Consider the following 19,853-nt stretch of genomic DNA (forward strand, 5'->3'; position numbering starts at 1 on the left):
TGAAGACACATTAGACTCTTGTGTCATGTCATTAAAATAGTCCCTGGCCAGTGGATTCATAAGTGAATACGTTAATTTGAGCATTGTGTCCTAAGGAAGTAATTCCAAATGTTTTTTAAAAAGATGTAAAGAACATAGGTGTCCAAAAAAAAAAGTGGGGAAATTATTTGATATTATCATATTATAATGGCATTTAAGCTCATATAAATAAGGCATATAAAACAGTTACTGTACAATAACAAAATAAACTGACATTAAATGAAAAAGTTTGGATATCCTATGATGATAAACATGAAAATACAAGATCTCAAAGACAGATTAAAGTGCAGACATTGTTTTAGGGCAGTGCTTCTCAACTGGGGTGACTACCTGCCAAGGGACATTTTATTTGTGACATTTGGGGTAGTTCCAGCTGGGGCAGTACTACTAGCATCTAGTAGATAGAGGCCAGAGATGCTATTAAACCTTTAATATCCAGGACAGCCTCCACGACAAGGATTACTCAGTTTAATATGTCAAATATGCAGAGTTTGAAAAACCTTATTGTCCCATAGGAAGTTATGGATAGCATGAATTTTAATCATTGTAACTGGATTATCTACACTTTAAGTGAACCAGGTACTTTTTTGAGATCATTACTTTGTCAGTTTTTTAAAATATCCATTCTTGTCTTTACAGATAGCTTAACAGAGACTCTGAAATACATTTTGTAAATTTCTCTGCCATCCTATGAAGGATTTACGGAAAAAAATGTAGTTCTGTTTGTATTGGTGCTTTATTTTGGTCTAGACCAGGGACCAGCCAATTTTAGCATGCTTGGCCAAAATTCTTGTTGGTATAAATTTTTATTGGAACAGCCACACCTCTTCGTTTACATGTTGTCTGTGTCTGCTTTCCTGCTTTGTCAGCAGACTTGAGTAGCTGTGATGGAGCTCATCTGGCTTACAAAGCCTAAAATATTTTCTGTGTGGTCCTGTACAGAAAAAGTTTGCCAACCCCTGCTGCTTTCATGATGTAGGGTTATAGGGTGGCATTGGTTAAATAGGCTGTGGTGAGGAAGAATAATTTCTGATTTTATTCTAAGGACTCATGACTGTGATTCATGAATTTGGTTAGAAGTATTATGAGTTCCTAGAACCATGGAAAGATACTCTTAAAAACAAATGGGAAGGATTAATGGATTAAGAGCTTTTATGTTGTCATTTAATACAGGCAATTACCATTGATTGTTTCAAAAGAAACTGTCAGACATCTCCATGTTGAATAATATTGATTAAAGACTCGTGTATTTTGAGGTAAAACTTTTATGACTATCAAAGAAAGACCCTGGAAATTGAGAGACTGACTAGAGCTATGTCAGAATACCTTTATTCCTTAGCAGTGCAGAAGCATGAAGATAAAAAGCTTCTGCATTGCAAAGGAAACAATCAACAAAACTAAAAGGCAACCGACAGAATGGGAAAAGATACTTGCAAATGACATATCAGACAAAGGGCTAGTATCCAAAATCTATAAAGAACTTACCAAACTCCACACGCAAAAAACAATCCAGTGAAGAAATGGGCAGAAATCATTAATTAGACACTTCTCTAAAGAAGACATCCAGATGGCCAACAGGCACATGAAAAGATGCTCAACGTCCCTCCTCATCAGGGAAATCCGAATCAAAACCACACTGAGATACCACCTCACGCCAGTCAGAGTGGCTAAAATGAACAAATCAGGAGACTATAGATGGCTGGAGACGATGTGGAGAGATGGGAACCCTCTTGCGCTGTTGGTGGGAATGCAGAGTGGTGCGGCCACTCTGGAAAACAGTGTGGAGGTTCCTCAAAAAATTAAAAATAGATCTACCCTATGATCCAGCAATAGCACTGCTAAGAATTTACCCAAGGGATACAGGAGCGCTGATGCATAAGGGCACTTGTACCCCAATGTTTATAGCAGCACTTTAAACAATAGCCAAAGTATGGAAAGAGCCTAAATGTCCATCAACTGATGAATGGATAAAGAAATTGTGGTTTATATACACAATGGAATACTGCTTGGCAATGAGAAAGAATGAAATATGGCCTTTTGTAGCAACGTGGGTGAAATTGGAGAGTGTTATGATAAGTGAAATAAGTCATACAGAGAAAGACAGTTACCATATGTTTTCACTCTTATGTGGATCCTGAGAAACTTAACAGAAACCCATGGGGGAGGGGAAGGAAAAAAAAAAAAAAGAGGTCAGAGTGGAAGAGAGCCAAAGCATAAGAGACTGTTAAAAACTGAGAACAAACTGAGGGTTGATGGGGGGTGGGAGGGAGGGGAGGGTGGGTGATGGGTATTGAGAAGGGCACCTTTTGGGATGAGCACTGGGTGTTGTATGGAAACCAATTTGACAATAAACTTCATATATTGAAAAAAAAATGAGAATAAGGGGCACCTGGGTGGCTCAGTTGGTTAAGCGTCCGACTTTGGCTTGGGTCATGATCTCGCAGTCTGTGAGTTCGAGCCCCGTGTCGGGCTCTGTGCTGACACCTCAGAGGCTGGAGCCTGTTTCGGATTCTGTGTCTCCCTCTCTCTCTGCCTCTCCCCTGCTCATGCTCTGTCTGTCTGCCTCCAAAATAAATAAAAACATGAAAAAAAAATTAAAAAAAAAAACTGAGAATAAATGAGGGGTGATGGGGGTGGGGAGGCAGGGGAAAGTGGGTGATGGGCATTGAGGAGGGCACCTGTGGGATGAGCACTGAGTGTTGTATGGAAGCCAAATTGACAATAAATTTCATATTTAAAAAAAATACATTTATTCCAAGTATTCCCATTCTGAAATTGGGGGATTTGAATGAATAAGAAACCATTGATAACATATTTTAGGATAGGTTTTTAAAAATAAGTTGTACCTAAAATCCCTTTTAAAGACAATTCTTAATTTTTTATTTTATATTCGTCTGGGTGTGTAACCTATGAAATTTTTTATTTTTTAAAAATGTTTATTTTGAGAGAGAGTGAGAGAGGATGCATGCTCGCACACAAGTAGAGGGAAAGGCAAAGAGAGAATCCCACACAGGCTCCATAGTGTCAGCATAGAGCCCAACTCAGCACTCAATCCCATATACATGAGGTCATGACCTGAGCTGAGATCCTTATTAAGAGTTAGATGTTTAACCGACTGAGCCACCCAGGGTCCCCATAATTGTTCATTTTACAAAGTTATTTTGGAAATTAAGGATATTGTCAGTATTGTGATTGATGGTAAAATGTATACACTATTCTCTTGGTCTGAATACCTTAGAATTATTTCAGATATTTATTTTATTCTTAGTTTTTTAGTAGTATAGTGTGAATAACAGAATTAAGGGATATTTCCTCACCTAAGATGTTCAGTAATTACACCTGTGAGAAAAGAGTTTGTCATGTGGTTATTCATATTTAACTGATATTTTTCCATGTTTGTTAAAATTCTGTTCGCAAATACAAATTTGTAAATTTATATTACAAAAAGTTAACTCACCTGTGGAATTTTTTTTTTAGATTCTGGGATTGGTTTGGATCTCCTAGAATTTGTCTAACAAATTGCATTTTAACTTTTTTTAAAGGGTCAAAGTTTACACAAAAACTGATGGACTAGTTGCTATTCATCCTAAATCTGTTAATGTGGAGCAAACAGAATTTCACTACAACTGGCTTATCTATCACCTGAAGATGAGAACAAGTAGTGTAAGTGAATATTTAACATAATCATGCACCTCGAACATCGATCTTTTTTACAGTTGCGTATTTCTCACAATTATGAACAAAATTTGTTCTCTTCTGAAAATTTTTCTTCTGACATGAATTAAGGCTTTTCCTTTTTAATGTTTATTTATATATTTTGAGAGAGAGAAAATACATGCGTGGGGGAGGGGCAGAGAGGGAGAGAATCCCAAGTATGCTCAGCCCTGTCATTGTGAGCCTGCCAGGAGGTGGTGGCTGTGGGGTGTGGAAGGTCTCAATCCCATGAACTGTTGAGATCATGACCTGAGCTGGACATTTAAGTGACTGAGCCACCCAGGCGCCCCGAATTATAACTCTGAAGAAAATAATCTATATTTTTAATGTGCAGCAGGTCTATCACGATGGATCTTTGTATTTTATTTAATTGGGACAGTTACTTGCTTTGCATAGTTTTCCTTCAGAGCCTGTTTTGAATAAATACTGGCATTCTCGGGTATAGGGGTTTACACCATACAAAGAATTTTGCTGATATTTCAATGTATCAAGTATTGGTCAGAACATTGAGTGAGATTCTGTTTATATATAGATAAAAATAATTTCAGATACATTAGTGTTTTCATTGTGTCACTCAGGAAATATTTTTTTTAAAGAACAGTGCTATTTGAATTGAAACAAATATAAAACTGTGTTCTCTGGATTAATGAAGACTGGCTGGTTTAAAATGATACATTCTGAAAATTAGTTTCAGTAATCACACTAGCAGGATAACACCTGATTTAGAAGGAAAGCACTAATATCATTAGTACTGGTGGCAGTGAATTAATGTGGCAATAATCTTTCAGACTCCTGAGCATTTTAGTTTGCTTTAATTCTCATTACAGATATACTTGTATGACTGCACAGAGGTTTCCCCATACTGTCTCTTGTTCTTTGGAGGTGATATTTCCATCCAGAAGGATAATGATCAGGAAACTATTGCCGTAGATGAATGGATTGTCTTTCAGTCTCCAGCAAGAATTGCCCATCTTGTTAAGGTGACTGACTTTACATGATTGTCTTTGAATCTGCAGGCAAGTTAGCATGTGATCTTGCGGTTTTGTCCCAAGTGTTATATATGTTGCATTAGACATTTCTTGCTCGATTTGAACAGAGCAAATGGTGTTGAGAAGTTGATGCATAGTTTCTCAGAATTGTTTTTTGAGGTATTTATGGACCAGCCATTCTAAATGGCTCGGTGTGATTGAAGTTTGAATTTTTTAACTGGAGTATACTTTAGTTGGCTACTCATAACCACACTTTAGTTAGTTGCTCACTAAATATTTCAGTATTATGTATAATAGCTTATGAAATTCCTTGTAACAGCTAAAGTCACTTTTATTTATTACTCCGCTTAATAGTGTATTTGCCGTTGTTGAACATATGTGATTTTTCCAACCTTAGGAATTAAGAAAAGAACTAGATATCCTTCTGCAAGAGAAGATCGAAAGTCCCCATCCGGTAGATTGGAAGGACACTAAATCCAGAGACTGTGCAGTACTGTCAGCTATTATAGACTTGATTAAAACACAGGAAAAAGCAAGTCCCAGGAACTTTCCACCACGATTCCAGGATGGATATTACAGCTGACAACTTTTCTGTGGTGGTCTGAAACTTTGACAGCCATTTTCCATCATAGTTTAATTTTTGGCTAGATGCCAAACCACGGGACATGAATAATTTCCATATGTAAGGTAGAAATCTTCATTAGGTAGTAAAGATGTAATGTGCATGATTTAACAATGTTATCTGTAGCTATTATAAATATACCATAAAAAGCAATATGTCTTCTGATCATATATTCTGTTGTGGTCATGTCCACACTTTGGGAGGACTGCTCTTATATATATTGAGTGTTGTACCACTTGAGAAATGCCTTTGTTCTTTTAAGAAAAGTTAATCTTTCTGCCCATAGTGACTGAATACAGAAACCGGTAAAAAAACAGAATGGTTAGCCAAAAAGCAGTATCAGGTTAAAAATTTGAACACAACCACATTTTTAAGTAAAACTTCTATTAGAGGTAAATTAATCTGTTGTTATAAAGCCCAGTATTTAATAAAATGTACAGTGTATAAATCTCATCTAGCTTTTTGGCTTGGTTTCTACATCCATCTATCCTTTGGCTTATTTGATTTTTTTTTTTTTAATCTTTTTAGAATATATTTGTACCCCTTTTACTTTACCCGGTGCAGCATAATGTAGCAATTGAGAACATGAGTCTAGACTTGACCACCTAAGTTCAAATTTCAGCTGTGACTTACCAGCTCCCTTGGGCAAGTTACTTGGCTTTTCTCTTTTCTTTATCTGTAAAATAAAGGTAACAGTTGTTGAGGATCAAATATGTTGATGTAAAGTGCCTAGACTAGTGTCTGGCACATAGAATGTATTCACTAAATCTTAGTTATTATTTGTCCCTGGATTTTATTTTAATAGCAATCCATTTTACATTCATTTTTGTGTTCTGAGTTCTGCTTTACCCTCTTAACCAGTGGAAGCTCGCGTGACAGGGCTAGTGATAGGCTAATATTTTCAGCCTTATCAGACTGTGATAGATACTGTTGGTTGCTATCCAACAGCCATTTTTTCCTCCCCATTCGCTTGACTGTTCAAGTGTTCTCCCTCTACATAGCCTTGTGCCCAGGGGTATTAGACTCTCTTCCTCAAGGGTAACTCGGACTGTTAAGCCAGTTCTGCATGGTCTTATTCTTCTTAGAAGTAACTGATGAGGCATGAGTATGTGAACCTGTGTTGTCAATAGCAACTGACGAGTGACCTGCGAGAGGGCATCTGAGAAAGATTTTCCTCACTAGTAGATTTAGAGGAGGAAATTTTCTCCTGTGGACATTGTCTTATCTGAATCTGGCACTGCTGTAGCCATTTTAGGATTCCAGGGGATAATGATGTTGGCTCAGTGGAAAGATATAAATCACTACAGTCCTTGATAATGCTAGTGAGCTGCTGAATTATCCAGTTCTAGATTTGCCTTGCACGTGGACTTATTTTAATATCATAAACCCTTCTTCTTTGAGTTAAGCCACTTTTAGGTAGTATATTGTGTATAACTTGGCAGAAAGCATATTAACTGAAATACATGGTCTCCATCATTGAGTGTTTGCTGCGGCCTCTGTTTCTACCATTTCTTTTGTGATCTAACAGTTTGAACCACATGTCTGACAAAAGGTGTAAAAGTAGTGAACCTGAACATACCGCAAAAAGAAATAAAAGAACATCCTGCTGCACTCTAAAAAATTCAAACTTTACTGTGCCTTCCAATAAATGTAAGGAAACCAAAGGAAGAGTATCGAATAATAACTGGGATTTATTCATAATGCTATGGTGATCTGAGTAACAGCACTGGTTCAGGTACTGCTCTCATTTCTGGGAATGTGTGTCAACCTATCCTTATTATCTAAAGGTTTTGAATGTACTGTGTCCTAAGTCCATTCTCTTGGCTAGTCTCCCAAAAGTGATCTTTTACTGAATTCTTGCATTGAGTCCTATGACAATATTGTGGTTTTGTCCCTAAACTCGAGGTGACCTGACCATTGGGTCCCATTTGCTCTATGAGTGTTTTTATGTCTGCGTATGTGTGTTTTTTCTTGCTTTTACTCTCCAGTTTAAATTCACAGTAGGCCAAAATGGTCTTGGAAGAAAGCATTTAAAGAATCTCTTTAAAAAAAAGGGATTATTACTTAATTGGTTCCATGTTCCCAAACCAATATTTAATCTCCATATGAATGAGGAAAATGTTCCTAAAGAATTGTTTAAATCAGCGATTGAGAGAGATTAAAGCGGTTACTATCACTCTCAATTTATGTCTTCTGTACAGCTGATCAGGATGGAAATCTTGATTGAAGGTGCTATTTGTGTTGTTTCTTTTGTTTACAAAATAGTATATTACTGAGTGGAAAATTTGTTCCAGATCTAAGTACTCTTTGTTATTTAGTAGTTTTAAAGAATCAAGACATTTAAAAGAAAAATCTATTTGCCTCACCATTCTTAGCAATACCTAGAATTCTTGAACTCTTGAACTCTGTCTAGAATAACTAAGAAACTTGGGTGGGTGGGGGGGACAAAGAAACCCCTGAGTAATCTTTAAAATGTGTCTTTGAAAAGTGAATGCATGTAATGCTTCCTAATTCATTAACTTGGGCAAAAGCTCTAGATACGTTTATACCTGTTACAGGTGATTTTCTGTTCTTCCTATATTTTTAAAACAAAGTCCACCCTAAAAGCTAGAAATTATTGAAAAGCTTTAGAATGAATTTATTTTAGTACCCCTTCACCCAAAGTAAATCATAAATTTTCTTCCACTCTTTTAGCTCTGTGTTTGTGTATATTTATTTTTAAGTAATTGTGATCATGTGGTGTAATCATAATATGCTAATTGTTTTTAAATATTTTCTGATTTTAAGACAGTAAACCCTTATTTGTAGAATATTTGGGAATTGAATATATGAAGAAAAGCATGTTACCACTGTTACCTTTTCATGTATTTCCATGCTTTTTTTTTTTTTTAGCTTTAAGGAAGTATTTTATATATAATAAAATTTGCCAATTCAAGTATATAATCCCATGAATATTGTCAACGTATAAAGTCATGTAATGCCTGCCACCATAATCCTGACATAGAACATTCCCGTCACCTAAGTTTTCCTTTTCCCCTTTGCAGTCAGTCCCCTGCCTCTATTCCTACTCATTGACAACCATTGATCTGCTATTTGTCACTATTTTTGCCTTTTCTAGAATTTCCAATAAATGGAAAATCATATTTAGTCTTTTGTGTCCAGTTTCTTTTACTTAATGCTTCTGAGATAGTCCTGTTGTTGCATGTGTCAGTAGTTTGTTCCTTTTATATTGTTTAATTGTATTGCCTTGTATGGTTATACCATAGTTTGTTTATTCTTTGATTAGTTGATGGACCTTTCAGTTATTTTTTTTTTATTATTATAAATAAAGCTGCTGTGAACATGTGTATACAAGGCTGTGTGTAGATAAAGGTTTTCATTTCTCTTAGGAAGATACCTGTGATTAAGATTGTTGTATCACATGGTAAGTGTGTTTAACTTTGTAAGAAACTGCCAAACTGATTTCCAAAGTGGGTGTGCTATTTTACATTCCCACTGGCAATATATGAGGGGTTCCAAGTGTTTCAAATCCTTGCTAGTACTTGGTATTTTTGTTAATTGGTGTTGTTTAAGGTTAGCCTTCAGTAGATGTGGAGTCCTGTATCATTGTGGTTTTAATTTGCATTTATTTCTATAATGATTAGGGATACCAATCTATAGTTTCCTTTTTGTGGGGTAATGGTGGCCTTACAAAATGAGTTGGGAAGTCTTACTCTTCCAGTTTCTGAAAGAGGTTTGTATAGAATTGGTGTTAATTCCTTAAATGCTTGTAAGAATTCCGTGAGGGGCCCTTGGGTGGCTCCAGTGGTTAAGTGTCTGACTCTTGGTTTCGGCTCAGGTCATGATCTCACAGTTTGTGAGTTCGAGCCCCACATTAGGCCTTGCGCTGACAGTATGGAGCCTGCTTGGGATTCTCTCTCTCCCTCTCTCTGCCTGTTTGCCTCCCTCTCTCTCTCTCAGAATAAAGTAAAATTATAAAAAATATTCTCCGGTGAAACTGTTTGCACCTGACATTTCTTTTTCAGAAGTTTTTAGACAAATTCTATTTAGTAGTTAGGGGACTATTTAGAGCTTTGGTAGTTTGTGGTTTTCCATGAGTTGGCCCATTTTATCTTAGTTGTTGAATTTATGAGTCTGAAGTTGTTTAAATATCTCTTTATCCTTTTAATGTCTGAGGAATCTGTAATGATGTCCCCTTTCATTCTTGACACTGGTAATTTTCTCTTTATTATTAGTCTTGCTAAAAGGTGCATCAGTTGTATTTCACCTTTTCAAAGAACCCATTTTTTAATTAAGTTGTTTTCAAAGATTTTATTAAAGATTAATCTCACCCAGTGTAGTGCTTGAACCCACGACCCTAAGACCAAGAGTCACATGCTCCCCCAGCTGAGTCAGTCAGGCTCTCCTAATTGAGTTGTTTTCTAATTGTGGAGATTTGAGAGTTCTTTGTATATTCTGGATGCCACTGCTTTATCAGGTCTGTATTTTGCAAGATTTTCTCCTATTCTGGATTATCTTTTCTTCTGTCACAGAGCAGATATTTTTTTATTTTAACAAGGTTCAGTTTGTAATTTTTTTTCTTTCATGCATCCTGCATTTGGTTGTCCAAAAAAAAAAAAGTCACTGCCAAACCAAAGATCACCTAGATTTTCTGTGTTACTTTCTATTTATGTATGTGTGTATGTATGTTTATTTTTGAGACAGACAGTGTGAGCGGGGCAGGGGCAGAGAAAGGGGGAGACATGGAATCCGAAGAGAATTCGAAGCAGGCTCCAGGCTCTGAGCTGTCAGCACAGAGCCTGATGCAGGGCTTGAACCCACAAACTGTGAGATTATGACCTGAGCCGAAGTCGACGCTCAACTGACTGAGCCACCCAGGCACCCCTCCTGTGTTACTTTCTAAGGGTTTTACAGCTTTGTGTTTTACATTTAAGTCTAAGTTTCCAAGTGGTTATTTATTTTTATTACTTATTTCTAACCCAAGTGTAATCATAGAACTCTGTATACAATTTCAGTCCTTTAAAATTTGTTGAAACTTGCTTTATGACCCAGGAAATGGTCAAATGTTTTAATATTCTGTGTGTTCTTGAAAAGAACATATATGCTTAAATTGTGGTGTTCTATATATGCCTATTAAATTTTAAATTATCGTTAAGAACTCCCACACTTTCATTGATTTTTATCTCCTTCTACACTTTTATTTTTATGTAGCAAATGAGAGAGTTAAAGTGTTACAGGCTATGATTTTTGATTAATTTCTTAAATTTCTCCCAATTTTTGTTTTATATATATTGAGACCATATTATTGAGAGAAAATATACATGGATTTTATCTTCCTGGTTCAATAAAACTTGCATCATTATCTAGGGTCTCTCTGTCCCTAGTCATACCTTTTATCTTAAAACCTATTTTGTCTAATATTGACATAGCTACATGTAGTAAATATTGTGAATATTGGGATGTTCTGCCCAGATCCTCCCTCAGGACTGAAGGAATATGTCCTTAGCTGCTGCAAGTGCTGTCAGATGACTGCCTTCACCCGTCAGCCCTCTATAGGAATTGTCCTCAACTGATGGGAATCACTTTACCCAAGGCCCCTTCCCCCTGCGGACAGCCTGCATCCTATGACCAGTCAGAGCAGTTTCTAAAGGTACAGTCCCTTTGCCAATGCTCCCTGTCTCTCCACTCTCACATGGGACTCCAAATGAACCTCTTCATTTTCCTTATCTCTTCTCTATATGCTTCTTTGTGGGTGTTTCTCCTAGCCTCTCTTCCAGTTCACCAACTACCTAATCTGTTAAACCTAGTTCCATAATTTCTAGTGGTGGTGGGTTTTTTTCCCCCCTCAGTTGCTTCTTACAGTTGTTTTGTACTGTGTTGCATTTTAAAGTTTGGCTGAGATTTATCTCTATAAAGATGGTGGTTATAATTGTTCTATGCATGTAATGATTTCACTAGAGTCCCTGTAAGTATGTTTTTTCTGTATCATTGATGCTGTGTCTCCCAATGTTTGCTAATTTGTGGAACCTTTTGAGAAATTGTTCTTGGAAATAACTGAGAACTAAGAGGATGCTAGCTTCCTGCAGAGTAAGGCTTAACTTGCTTTTGTCAGGACCTCAGTGTGCTAGAAGCCCAAAGAGCAAAGTTTGCGGTCCTCCAAGTTCATATCCTCACTCCAGAACAAGCCCTTTGGAGATTTAATGCACAAGAGTGATAACTGTAGGCACTAAACTCTGCCCTGCGTTATTTGGCACTGCAGTCCCCCAAGTGGCTCTGCCTCTGCTGCTTTCTACAGTCCAGGGAAAACGCAGCGGTAATTTGGGATATGGAGGATGGAGTAAAGAGGGGAATGGATCTTGCTAGGTTCAGAGAAGGTATACCCATCTCTTTCCTCTTCCATCACTGGCTTGAGGAAAAATCCAACAAAGATGCCTTTGATTGGTGTTTCCTATCACATGGCTGTATTATGACTAGATACATGATACAGGAGAACGAGTTAGCATTTTACGATTTACAAGTGGTGGTGTAGGCAGAATTTTAAGATGACCCACGTTATCCCTGCCCCCTCCCCCCACGTGTTGCATCTGTGGTTATGTGATGTTGCATGGTAAAGGAATTTTGTGGATCTAATTAAGGTCCCAAATCAGTTTATTCTGAGTTAATCCTAAGAGTGATTATCCTGTTGTAGGTCTAATAATTATGTGAGTTCCTTAAAAGCAGAGTTTTCTCCAGCTGGTAGCGTAAGATGGAGTCAGATTGCAAATGTGAAAAAGATTAAACATGCCACGGCTGCCTTGAAGATGAAGGAACAGGTCCAAGAAGCTGTGAGCAACCCCCACCCCTGGCAGCCAGCAAAAAAGCAGGGTTCTTGGTCCTACAACTACAAGGAACCGAATTCTGCCAACCACAGGTATGAGCATGAAAGATACCAAGCTCTGGCTGAGAAAGCAGCCAGCCAACACTTTGATGTCAGCCTAGTGAGACTGAGACTAAGCAGAGAACCTACCATGCCATGTTGCCATATTGGCCGCCTTACTACACAACCGTGAGATAATAAATGGGTGTGGCTTAAGGCATAAAGTTTGTCGTAATCTGTCATGCAGTAAAAGAAAATACAGGAGTCAGTCTTCGCCTTCCACCAAGATTCACAAAGTGGTGAAATTTCACAAGCACAAAGGTTTGGCTACTAGGTGGCCAAAATGAGTAAGATGTAACGGGAACCACAGACTACTTACGATAGGCTGTTCAGTTGTGTAGTTTTGTGGAAACTGAGAAGAAATCATGGCCCCCAGCTCTTTATGCCCCAGCCTTCTGGGGCAGCTGATGCCACCATGTACCCAACAAGGAAAGATCAGTGGCCTCGAACGTTAGCTATAGATCCCTTCTGAATAGACCTCTGATTTGACCCAAAATTCAGCAAATTATATACTTACTGCATTCTATAGTGAATTAAATCACACAAGTACTAAAGAACAAGTATATACAAAATCTTTATAAATTCACTTATTTCACCAAAAGTATACAAGCAGTATCAATTCACTGAGACAAAAATGAGTATTTTTGTTCTCCACAGGTCACTGAAGTCCTTGTACAATTCCAAGAAGCTATTCATAGAAACGGAACTAGGTTTGAAAACAGTACTGTGTCATGTAAAAATTACAATTCACTGTTGAAATCAAACATTGTGAATAATGTTAAGTACCTGCTATATAACACTTTATCCAATAACAGTATTAACTGCTTGCTAAATAAGGCTTTGATTTATAAAATGCACGTTTCCAAAACTGTTTAACATCTCTACTTATAAATTAATTCACAGGATTCCTATAGTTGCTTTTTAGCTTCAAATGGATATTAGCGAAACTAATACGAAATGATCCCCTTTGCAAACAATGAATTTACTTTCCTTCCTAAATGCAAACATCACATGAAATTAGATTACAACCTTTTTAACCTCTCCTCTAAAGGGTCTGTGACATGAAAGAGGAGACCAATGCCTTGTTTACCAACCTGGAGACATCTCTTGCCATCAATTCACTGAGTGGCCCCGACCTCCAGGAACTCAGGGCCTGACATGTCTTTTACATCCAGCACTGTATGCATAAGTAAAGGAGAGCAAACAAAGGACCAGAAGGCCCCGTGTGAGCCAAGCATACTGAGCAACCACACTGTGCTTCTGCTTTACTCACTTCACTCATGATCTGGGTACCTGGTTGGCAGGCAGTAGATGGGACATGTCACACACAGATCTGAGTCCTCGAATAATGTACCCTTTGCCAGGTTTTTGTCCCTTTGTGGAAGAAAAATGGAGTAGAGAGGAACATAGCTGCCGGTAAAAGTTACTTTCCCCTCTCTCCATCTTCCTTATGAAATGTACTATTAAAATGGTTTTTCTCTCTCCTTGCACCAATGGAAGAAATGAAGTTCTGTAGACACCCACAGTTAAGAGATCCTCCAGATCCAGCAAACAAGACCCTTAGGACATATGAAACGGATTCCCATTAAGACCAAACTGTTATGCTTCAATTAGGTACCAGGCTGGCATCTTGATACCTTGGTGAGGCCTAAATTTTACCTTCCTTGAGACTGTATTTCAGCCACTTGCCTGTTTGGAACAGGAGTAGGAACAGTCAAAAATATTAAATTATAAAAGGCAAAAAATTATTAAAGGCAAAGCAGCCTCATGTCAGCTTATCAGCTCATTTGGGAATATCTTTAAAAAAAGTACGACCCCTGTCCTACATTCAGGATTTTGTCACTTATGTGAACCATCTAAATCCTATCTTATTAGAGTAGCTCGAGTTTTATCAGGCTATACCAGTATTGGGTGAGGTGAATCTAAAAAGAAAATCTCCTAAGTAAGCTTCTCTCCTAAGGAGAAAAGAGGTGGCAAAAATTCAAGTGTTAATTTCCCTTTTCTGGGAAGAATTTTAGAAAAACTCAATAGCTCATCTTTTGAGCTCTACCAGCTCCTTATGAAATCCTCATAGCATTAGAATCATCTAAAATACAAGAGGCAGAAAACATATTTACAAAACTGGGCATTCTTTAAAAACAACTCTTGCTAATACTGGGAAAACCATGTAAAGGAAATGTCAAAAGAGGGACAGAAACATCCTTGGCAAAGTGAGGAAAGAGAATACCAGGGTACAGCATCTAATATACATTTTTAATGCCAGAAAATGGTGAACCTAGGAGGAGCTGAGAGGTGGCCTGGTCCCTGAAGTGGACTGCTCAGCTATCTGCGGACCTAAGGAAGTTTGCAAGTGGATGACTGTGCACACACCGAACCTTGCGAACTAACTGGTAGCTGTTCTCATGAGAGAGCATAACCACCTGGCAAGCTTAAAGGCAAGTGTTTTCATTCTTTTAATTAAACAGGCTGTGTTAAAATTCACAACAAAGCCGGCCCAGAACCAAGCAGCCCGCTGTGATGTAGTGCAAATCTCACGGTAACGGAAGGCCATCGAGAGGCTACACATTGGTTTCCAGTCCTAGCAAGCGTCCCATTCTCTCCACGTTCTTGTCAATTGTAGCCTGACAGGTTATCTCCTTGGCACATTCCATAGGAAACCAGCCTCTCTCTCCGTCTCGCAGTCGTTCCCCCTCATACCAGCCTGCAAACAGGAACAGAGTCTTCATGAAGCAATGAGTGTCTGGATGAATCTGGACCCTGCCTGGCTCTGAGGAGGATGTACCCCAGCTTGTGCATGACGTGATGGAAGGTGAGGAGAAAGTGCAGCATAGGGAAGGGCCTCAAGGAGGAATGAATGACATACCCGAGGTGGCACACAATCAGGAACCCTGAAGGGAGAAGGTTGAAAAGAGCCTGGGAGCTTGGGCTGGGCTGGAGAAGGGGATGCTGTGCATAGGTAGGGGCAGCAGGAAAAGGATTTTTTTTTTTCCTTAAGTGAGGAAGGAAGAACCTCAAAATGAGAGGTCACTGGGGGAGTAGGAAGGAAGGGAAACATGGTTCCTTTTGAATAATACACCATGTGACTGCATTCCTATTCAGAAACAAAAGCAATGGTGTAGCTACAGGAAAGGCAGGAGCAAATGAGCAAACAAACCAAAGGGATATGAAATATGAGCATTAATAATGAAATGAGACTCTTTGGTTCTATGGCACCCTGAATGCTGCACCAGGAGTATCCCTAAGAACCCCCACTTACCATCGCTGATACGTTGATAGATGAGAACCACATCCGCCACCTGTAGGGAGAGTTCGTCTGGCTGTTTGGCGGTGAAGGATCTAATGATTTCTACCTGGGTCAGTGCTGCGGGGGTAAAGGGGACATACTAAGCTCCCAGTAGCAGAACAGGTACAAATCAATACAGTATATTTACTCAATCTTTCTGTGCAATTCAAGGCCAGCTTGACAGAAACAAGTTAAGTTTCTATCAAGCAGAAACTCTGTTCCTCAAACAGTCTTATTTGGCTAAGAGCTTTAGAACTTTAGAAGCTCAGGATCAAGAGAAGCCTTTTATGATGCATGCATCCCCTCAAAAATAACCTTGATAAGGAGCCATTAGTCATGTCACATAATAAAGCAGACAACAGCCATTGTGCATTGGGGAAACTGAGGCCAGACAGATTAGGTGATGTGCCACGGCCATGCAACTAGTGATAAAATCTGCAGTACCCCCATTCTCCCGGCTCCCACCCAGGTGTTTTTCCCTAGTTCACCAGCACAGGAAAGCTGCCAAATAAGGTCAGAAATAAAAGGAGCTCCAACTGAAAGTCAAACAATATTTCGAGTTCTCCCAACATGCTGGCTCATAACAATTGTAACTTCAGTGACTTGATACTGACATGAGTTCTTAATTTTTTTTAAATATAAAACTTGATTTTAGGCAACTTTTAAACCAATCACTTTAGCTTTGGCTCTAAGCTTAAAGCTATGATCTCTGAGTGCTCCAAGCTAACCACTGTGGCTGCCCTAGTTCTTTCGTTTTGACCTTCCAGCTAGAAACATCCAGAAAAACATAAAATCAAAGTCAAGGTGCTACTAAGCACATGACACCACCCTTTATTTACTGCATCAGTTTCTACTTCCCTAGAAGAAGGAAATGTATTTTCTTAATGTTATCACTTTAATAAATAAGGTCAAAAGGAATGGTAACATAATTTTCTTTAAGATTAAAAAATACATTCCACTTCGATTCAGACTGTCAGTATGGAGAAGGCTTAAACGTGCAACTCCTGCCCACTAACAACTGCTGAAAATCGAAGAGGTTTATAGTACAAGCAGAGCTTTCAATGTAAGTTACTTAACTTAATCCTGACAATATCCCTGCATTGTATATAGGGATACCCCTGACTTGCAGATGCACAGGCTCAGGAAGGCTGTGCAACAATTGGCCACGTTTATGCAACAAAGAACTGCACCTTGGATTTGAATTCAGACCCCCTGACCTCCAAGGCAGGGATCACACAGTTCTGACGTAGGGCCACAGGAAGGAAAGCTTGGAGGAAACTTACAGCGTGGGTATTGTGGCCATTAAGCACTAATAACCCAGCATCCAGCAGGGGGCACAGCCCCTCCACATTCCAGACCAGGCTGCCCTCCAGGTACTTACAGGTTCGGTCCAGAGGTTGCTTCCCGCTACTGTGTCCCAGGGCGGTGATCCAGCGGGCTCGCTCGCTCCTAAAACACACAGAGCATATCCAACTGAGAGATTCAACATGTCTGGACACAGAATGCAAAGCCATTCCCAGAAAACAGGGAGAGACTCCCCAGTGAGTTATGGTGGTGTATGAGTTATTTAAAAAGGATAACCTGGGGAATCTAGGCTGAAAATTAGTCAACACTGTTAAAAGATTCTGAATGAATTTGACTAATCATTGATCAAACAGAATTTAAGTTTAACATTTTTAAATTTTTTTAATGTTTATTTTTTGTGAGAGAAAGACACAGAGCATGAGCAGAGGAGATGTAGAGAGAGAGAGACACAGAATCCGAAGCAGGGTCCAGACTCTGAGCTGTCAGCACAGAGCCCGATGTGGGGGCTCAAACTCAGGAACCACAAGATCATGACCTGAGCCGATGTCGGACGCTAAACCGACTGAGCCATCCAGTTGCCCCTCAACATTTTTTTAAATTTAAATTCAAGTTAGCTAACATACAGAGTGGTTTTGGCTACAGGTGTCGAACCCAGTGATTCATCTCTTACATATGACACCACTATTTAATAAAGAGCTGATTACACTATCACATAATCACATAAAGATATTTAGTATATTCAATCTGATATTTTAACATTTCAAAAAAGTGAATTTCATTTAAAAAAAAACTCCTAGTGGGGCGCCTGGGTGGCTCAGTCGGTTAAGCGTCCGACTTCGGCTCAGGTCACGATCTCACGGTCCGTGAGTTCGAGCCCCGCGTCGGGCTCTGGGCTGATGGCCCAGAGCCTGGAGCCTGCTTCTGGTTCTGTATCTCCCTCTCTCTCTGCCCCTCCCCCGTTCATGCTCTGTCTCTCTCTGTCTCAAAAATAAATAAATGTTAAAAAAAAAAAAAATTTAAAAAAAAAAAAAAAAAAAACTCCTAGTAAATCAGTTTCTCTACACTCTCTTCTTTCCCCACACTCAAACCATTTCACAAAGATGAGAAACCTGACCTATTTAAAGTTGTGTAGTTCTTTATACAGCTAATACTGCCAAACATGAGCCTTATTGAAATAAAAATTCTTTGAACGTTTTTAGACTGTTCACAAATGCTTAAAATGGCTTAATGAATACAGCCAAAAAAATGTTGAGGGGAAAAAACAAACTGGGACTTTTTATATAAAGCCATCATTACATGAAACAAAACAATTATTTAAAGGATCAGAAGTTTCAGATAAGCATTATTCCATAATTCAGTTATCCTCCGAAGGTCCAGTATCAAGAATGCAATTAAGTAAATAAGGCTCACACACACACTTTAAAATCTTTGAGGCACTTAGTAACTAACCCATACTACATAGCAGACACAAGCATGTGACATCCATTACTTCATGTAATCCTCCAAAAGCCCATTTAAAGGATGAGAAAGAAGGCTGTGTGGAGGTCCCAAGGCAAGTGATACAAGTCGTCAGTTTTTATAAGGCACTCCACTGTCTTAAGAAGGGGCACCTTTATGCCCGTACTTGAAATACATTTTTTTCTCCTGTAACAGCCTGTACCTAAAGATGGTTGTCACCCTTGCCCCATCTTCTCCGCCCCTCAAGCATCCTTCCACACAGACTGCTTGTGAGCCTGGGGCATGCCACGCTGTTCCACACCCTTTCCTGCCCGTTCCCACTCTCAAGTAGAACCTCTGTTTCCACCCCTCATACTCATCATTAATGAAGAACATCCATAAAACAATGCACTAATCTTAAGTGTATACAGATCTGTGAGTGCTTATGTAGGTGCACCCAACACCTTGTGTCCCTTTCCCATCAATAACCTCCCACAAAGGGAACCACCACCAGAGACTCATTTTACCTGTCGTGTACTTTATAATGGAATTCTTCAGCATGCCCACTCAATCTTGCAAACACAAGCCTCACCTCCTCCAGCTGGCCTCCTCTGATGCAGGAGCCCACACCTCCATCCCCATCCAGTCTGCCAATTCTGCTCCCACGCACTCCTCTGCTCAGCCCTATCCCGTTGCTAGCCAGCTGGAAGCCTCACAAAGGCAGGCATCTTGCCCTTTCAGTTCACTGCCGTATCTCCAGAACATAACCAAGGCCTATAAAGATCTGTTAACCGGATGATCATGACCACTCATCACATACTGACCCCCATTTAGTGGCTTGTCTGTTTCTCTTGGCCATAAACTTCAGGAGGTAAGGCATTGGGTCTTGTTCTAAATAGTTCTTAGAGCACTTATGTGCCAGCTGTGCTACTTTTTTGTATTTGGTGAGTACCATCTAATTTAATCTTTATGACAATACTGAAATTAAATATTACCATTCTTCCCCCCACACCCTCCAGAGGACAAAGCTGGAGTGTTAATAAGCATTTGCTCACAGTGACACAGCTAAGTGATGGAGTCAGAAAATAAGCCAGGTAGGGGTGCCTGGGTGGCTCAGTCAGTTGAGCATCCGACTTCAGCTCAGGTCATGATCTGACAGCTCGTGAGTTCGAGCCCCACGTCAGGCTCTATGCTGACAGCTCGGAGCCTGGAGCCTGCTTTGGCTTCTGTGTCTCTCTCTCAAAAATAAAATAAAAAAAAAAAAAAGAAGAAAGAAAAGAAGGCAGCCTGGGATCTAGAAGGTGATGCTCCCTATCAGGTGCTCTCAAAGTAATGAGGGAAGTCAGGAAGGGTGGAAACTGCGATGTGCTGAAAGACAGACTTAGTTAAGAAAATGAGGCTGAGCCCTAATCAAGCTGATGCATCAGGTAATAATGTGCACAATTTGTGTAGAAACTGATGATACAGCTTGCTTTAAAAAACAAAACAAAAATAGTATAGGACACAAAGGGCCTCCGGGTGGTTTTATAAGGAACAAGTGGTTTTATA

At 39.2% G+C, this 19,853-nt stretch overlaps 2 protein-coding genes across 5 annotated transcripts in view; one reads left to right on the forward strand and one right to left on the reverse strand.

Annotated features, from left to right (window-relative positions):
* Positions 1 to 8,511, forward strand: part of DHX36 (DEAH-box helicase 36) — a 50,958-nt gene extending 42,447 nt beyond the window's left edge. The window contains exons 23-25 of the mRNA XM_042954585.1: positions 3,582 to 3,702; positions 4,581 to 4,733; positions 5,140 to 8,511. Coding sequence (XP_042810519.1) covers positions 3,582 to 3,702; positions 4,581 to 4,733; positions 5,140 to 5,325 — 460 coding nt within the window. The 3' untranslated portion in view covers positions 5,326 to 8,511. The remainder of the gene's footprint in view (positions 1 to 3,581; positions 3,703 to 4,580; positions 4,734 to 5,139) is intronic.
* Positions 8,512 to 12,837: 4,326 nt separating this feature from the next.
* ARHGEF26 (Rho guanine nucleotide exchange factor 26) overlaps positions 12,838 to 19,853 on the reverse strand; it is a 128,191-nt gene continuing 121,175 nt past the window's right edge. For all 4 annotated transcript variants that reach the window (XM_042955078.1, XM_042955077.1, XM_042955076.1 and 1 more), the window contains 3 exons: positions 16,945 to 17,012; positions 15,537 to 15,641; positions 12,838 to 14,981 (listed from right to left, as the gene is read on the reverse strand). In XM_042955078.1, coding sequence (XP_042811012.1) covers positions 14,839 to 14,981; positions 15,537 to 15,641; positions 16,945 to 17,012 — 316 coding nt within the window. In that variant the 3' untranslated portion in view covers positions 12,838 to 14,838. The remainder of the gene's footprint in view (positions 14,982 to 15,536; positions 15,642 to 16,944; positions 17,013 to 19,853) is intronic.

The sequence above is a fragment of the Panthera leo genome, chromosome C2, assembly GCF_018350215.1.
Source record: "Panthera leo isolate Ple1 chromosome C2, P.leo_Ple1_pat1.1, whole genome shotgun sequence".
NCBI classification, from domain to species: Eukaryota; Metazoa; Chordata; class Mammalia; order Carnivora; family Felidae; genus Panthera; species Panthera leo.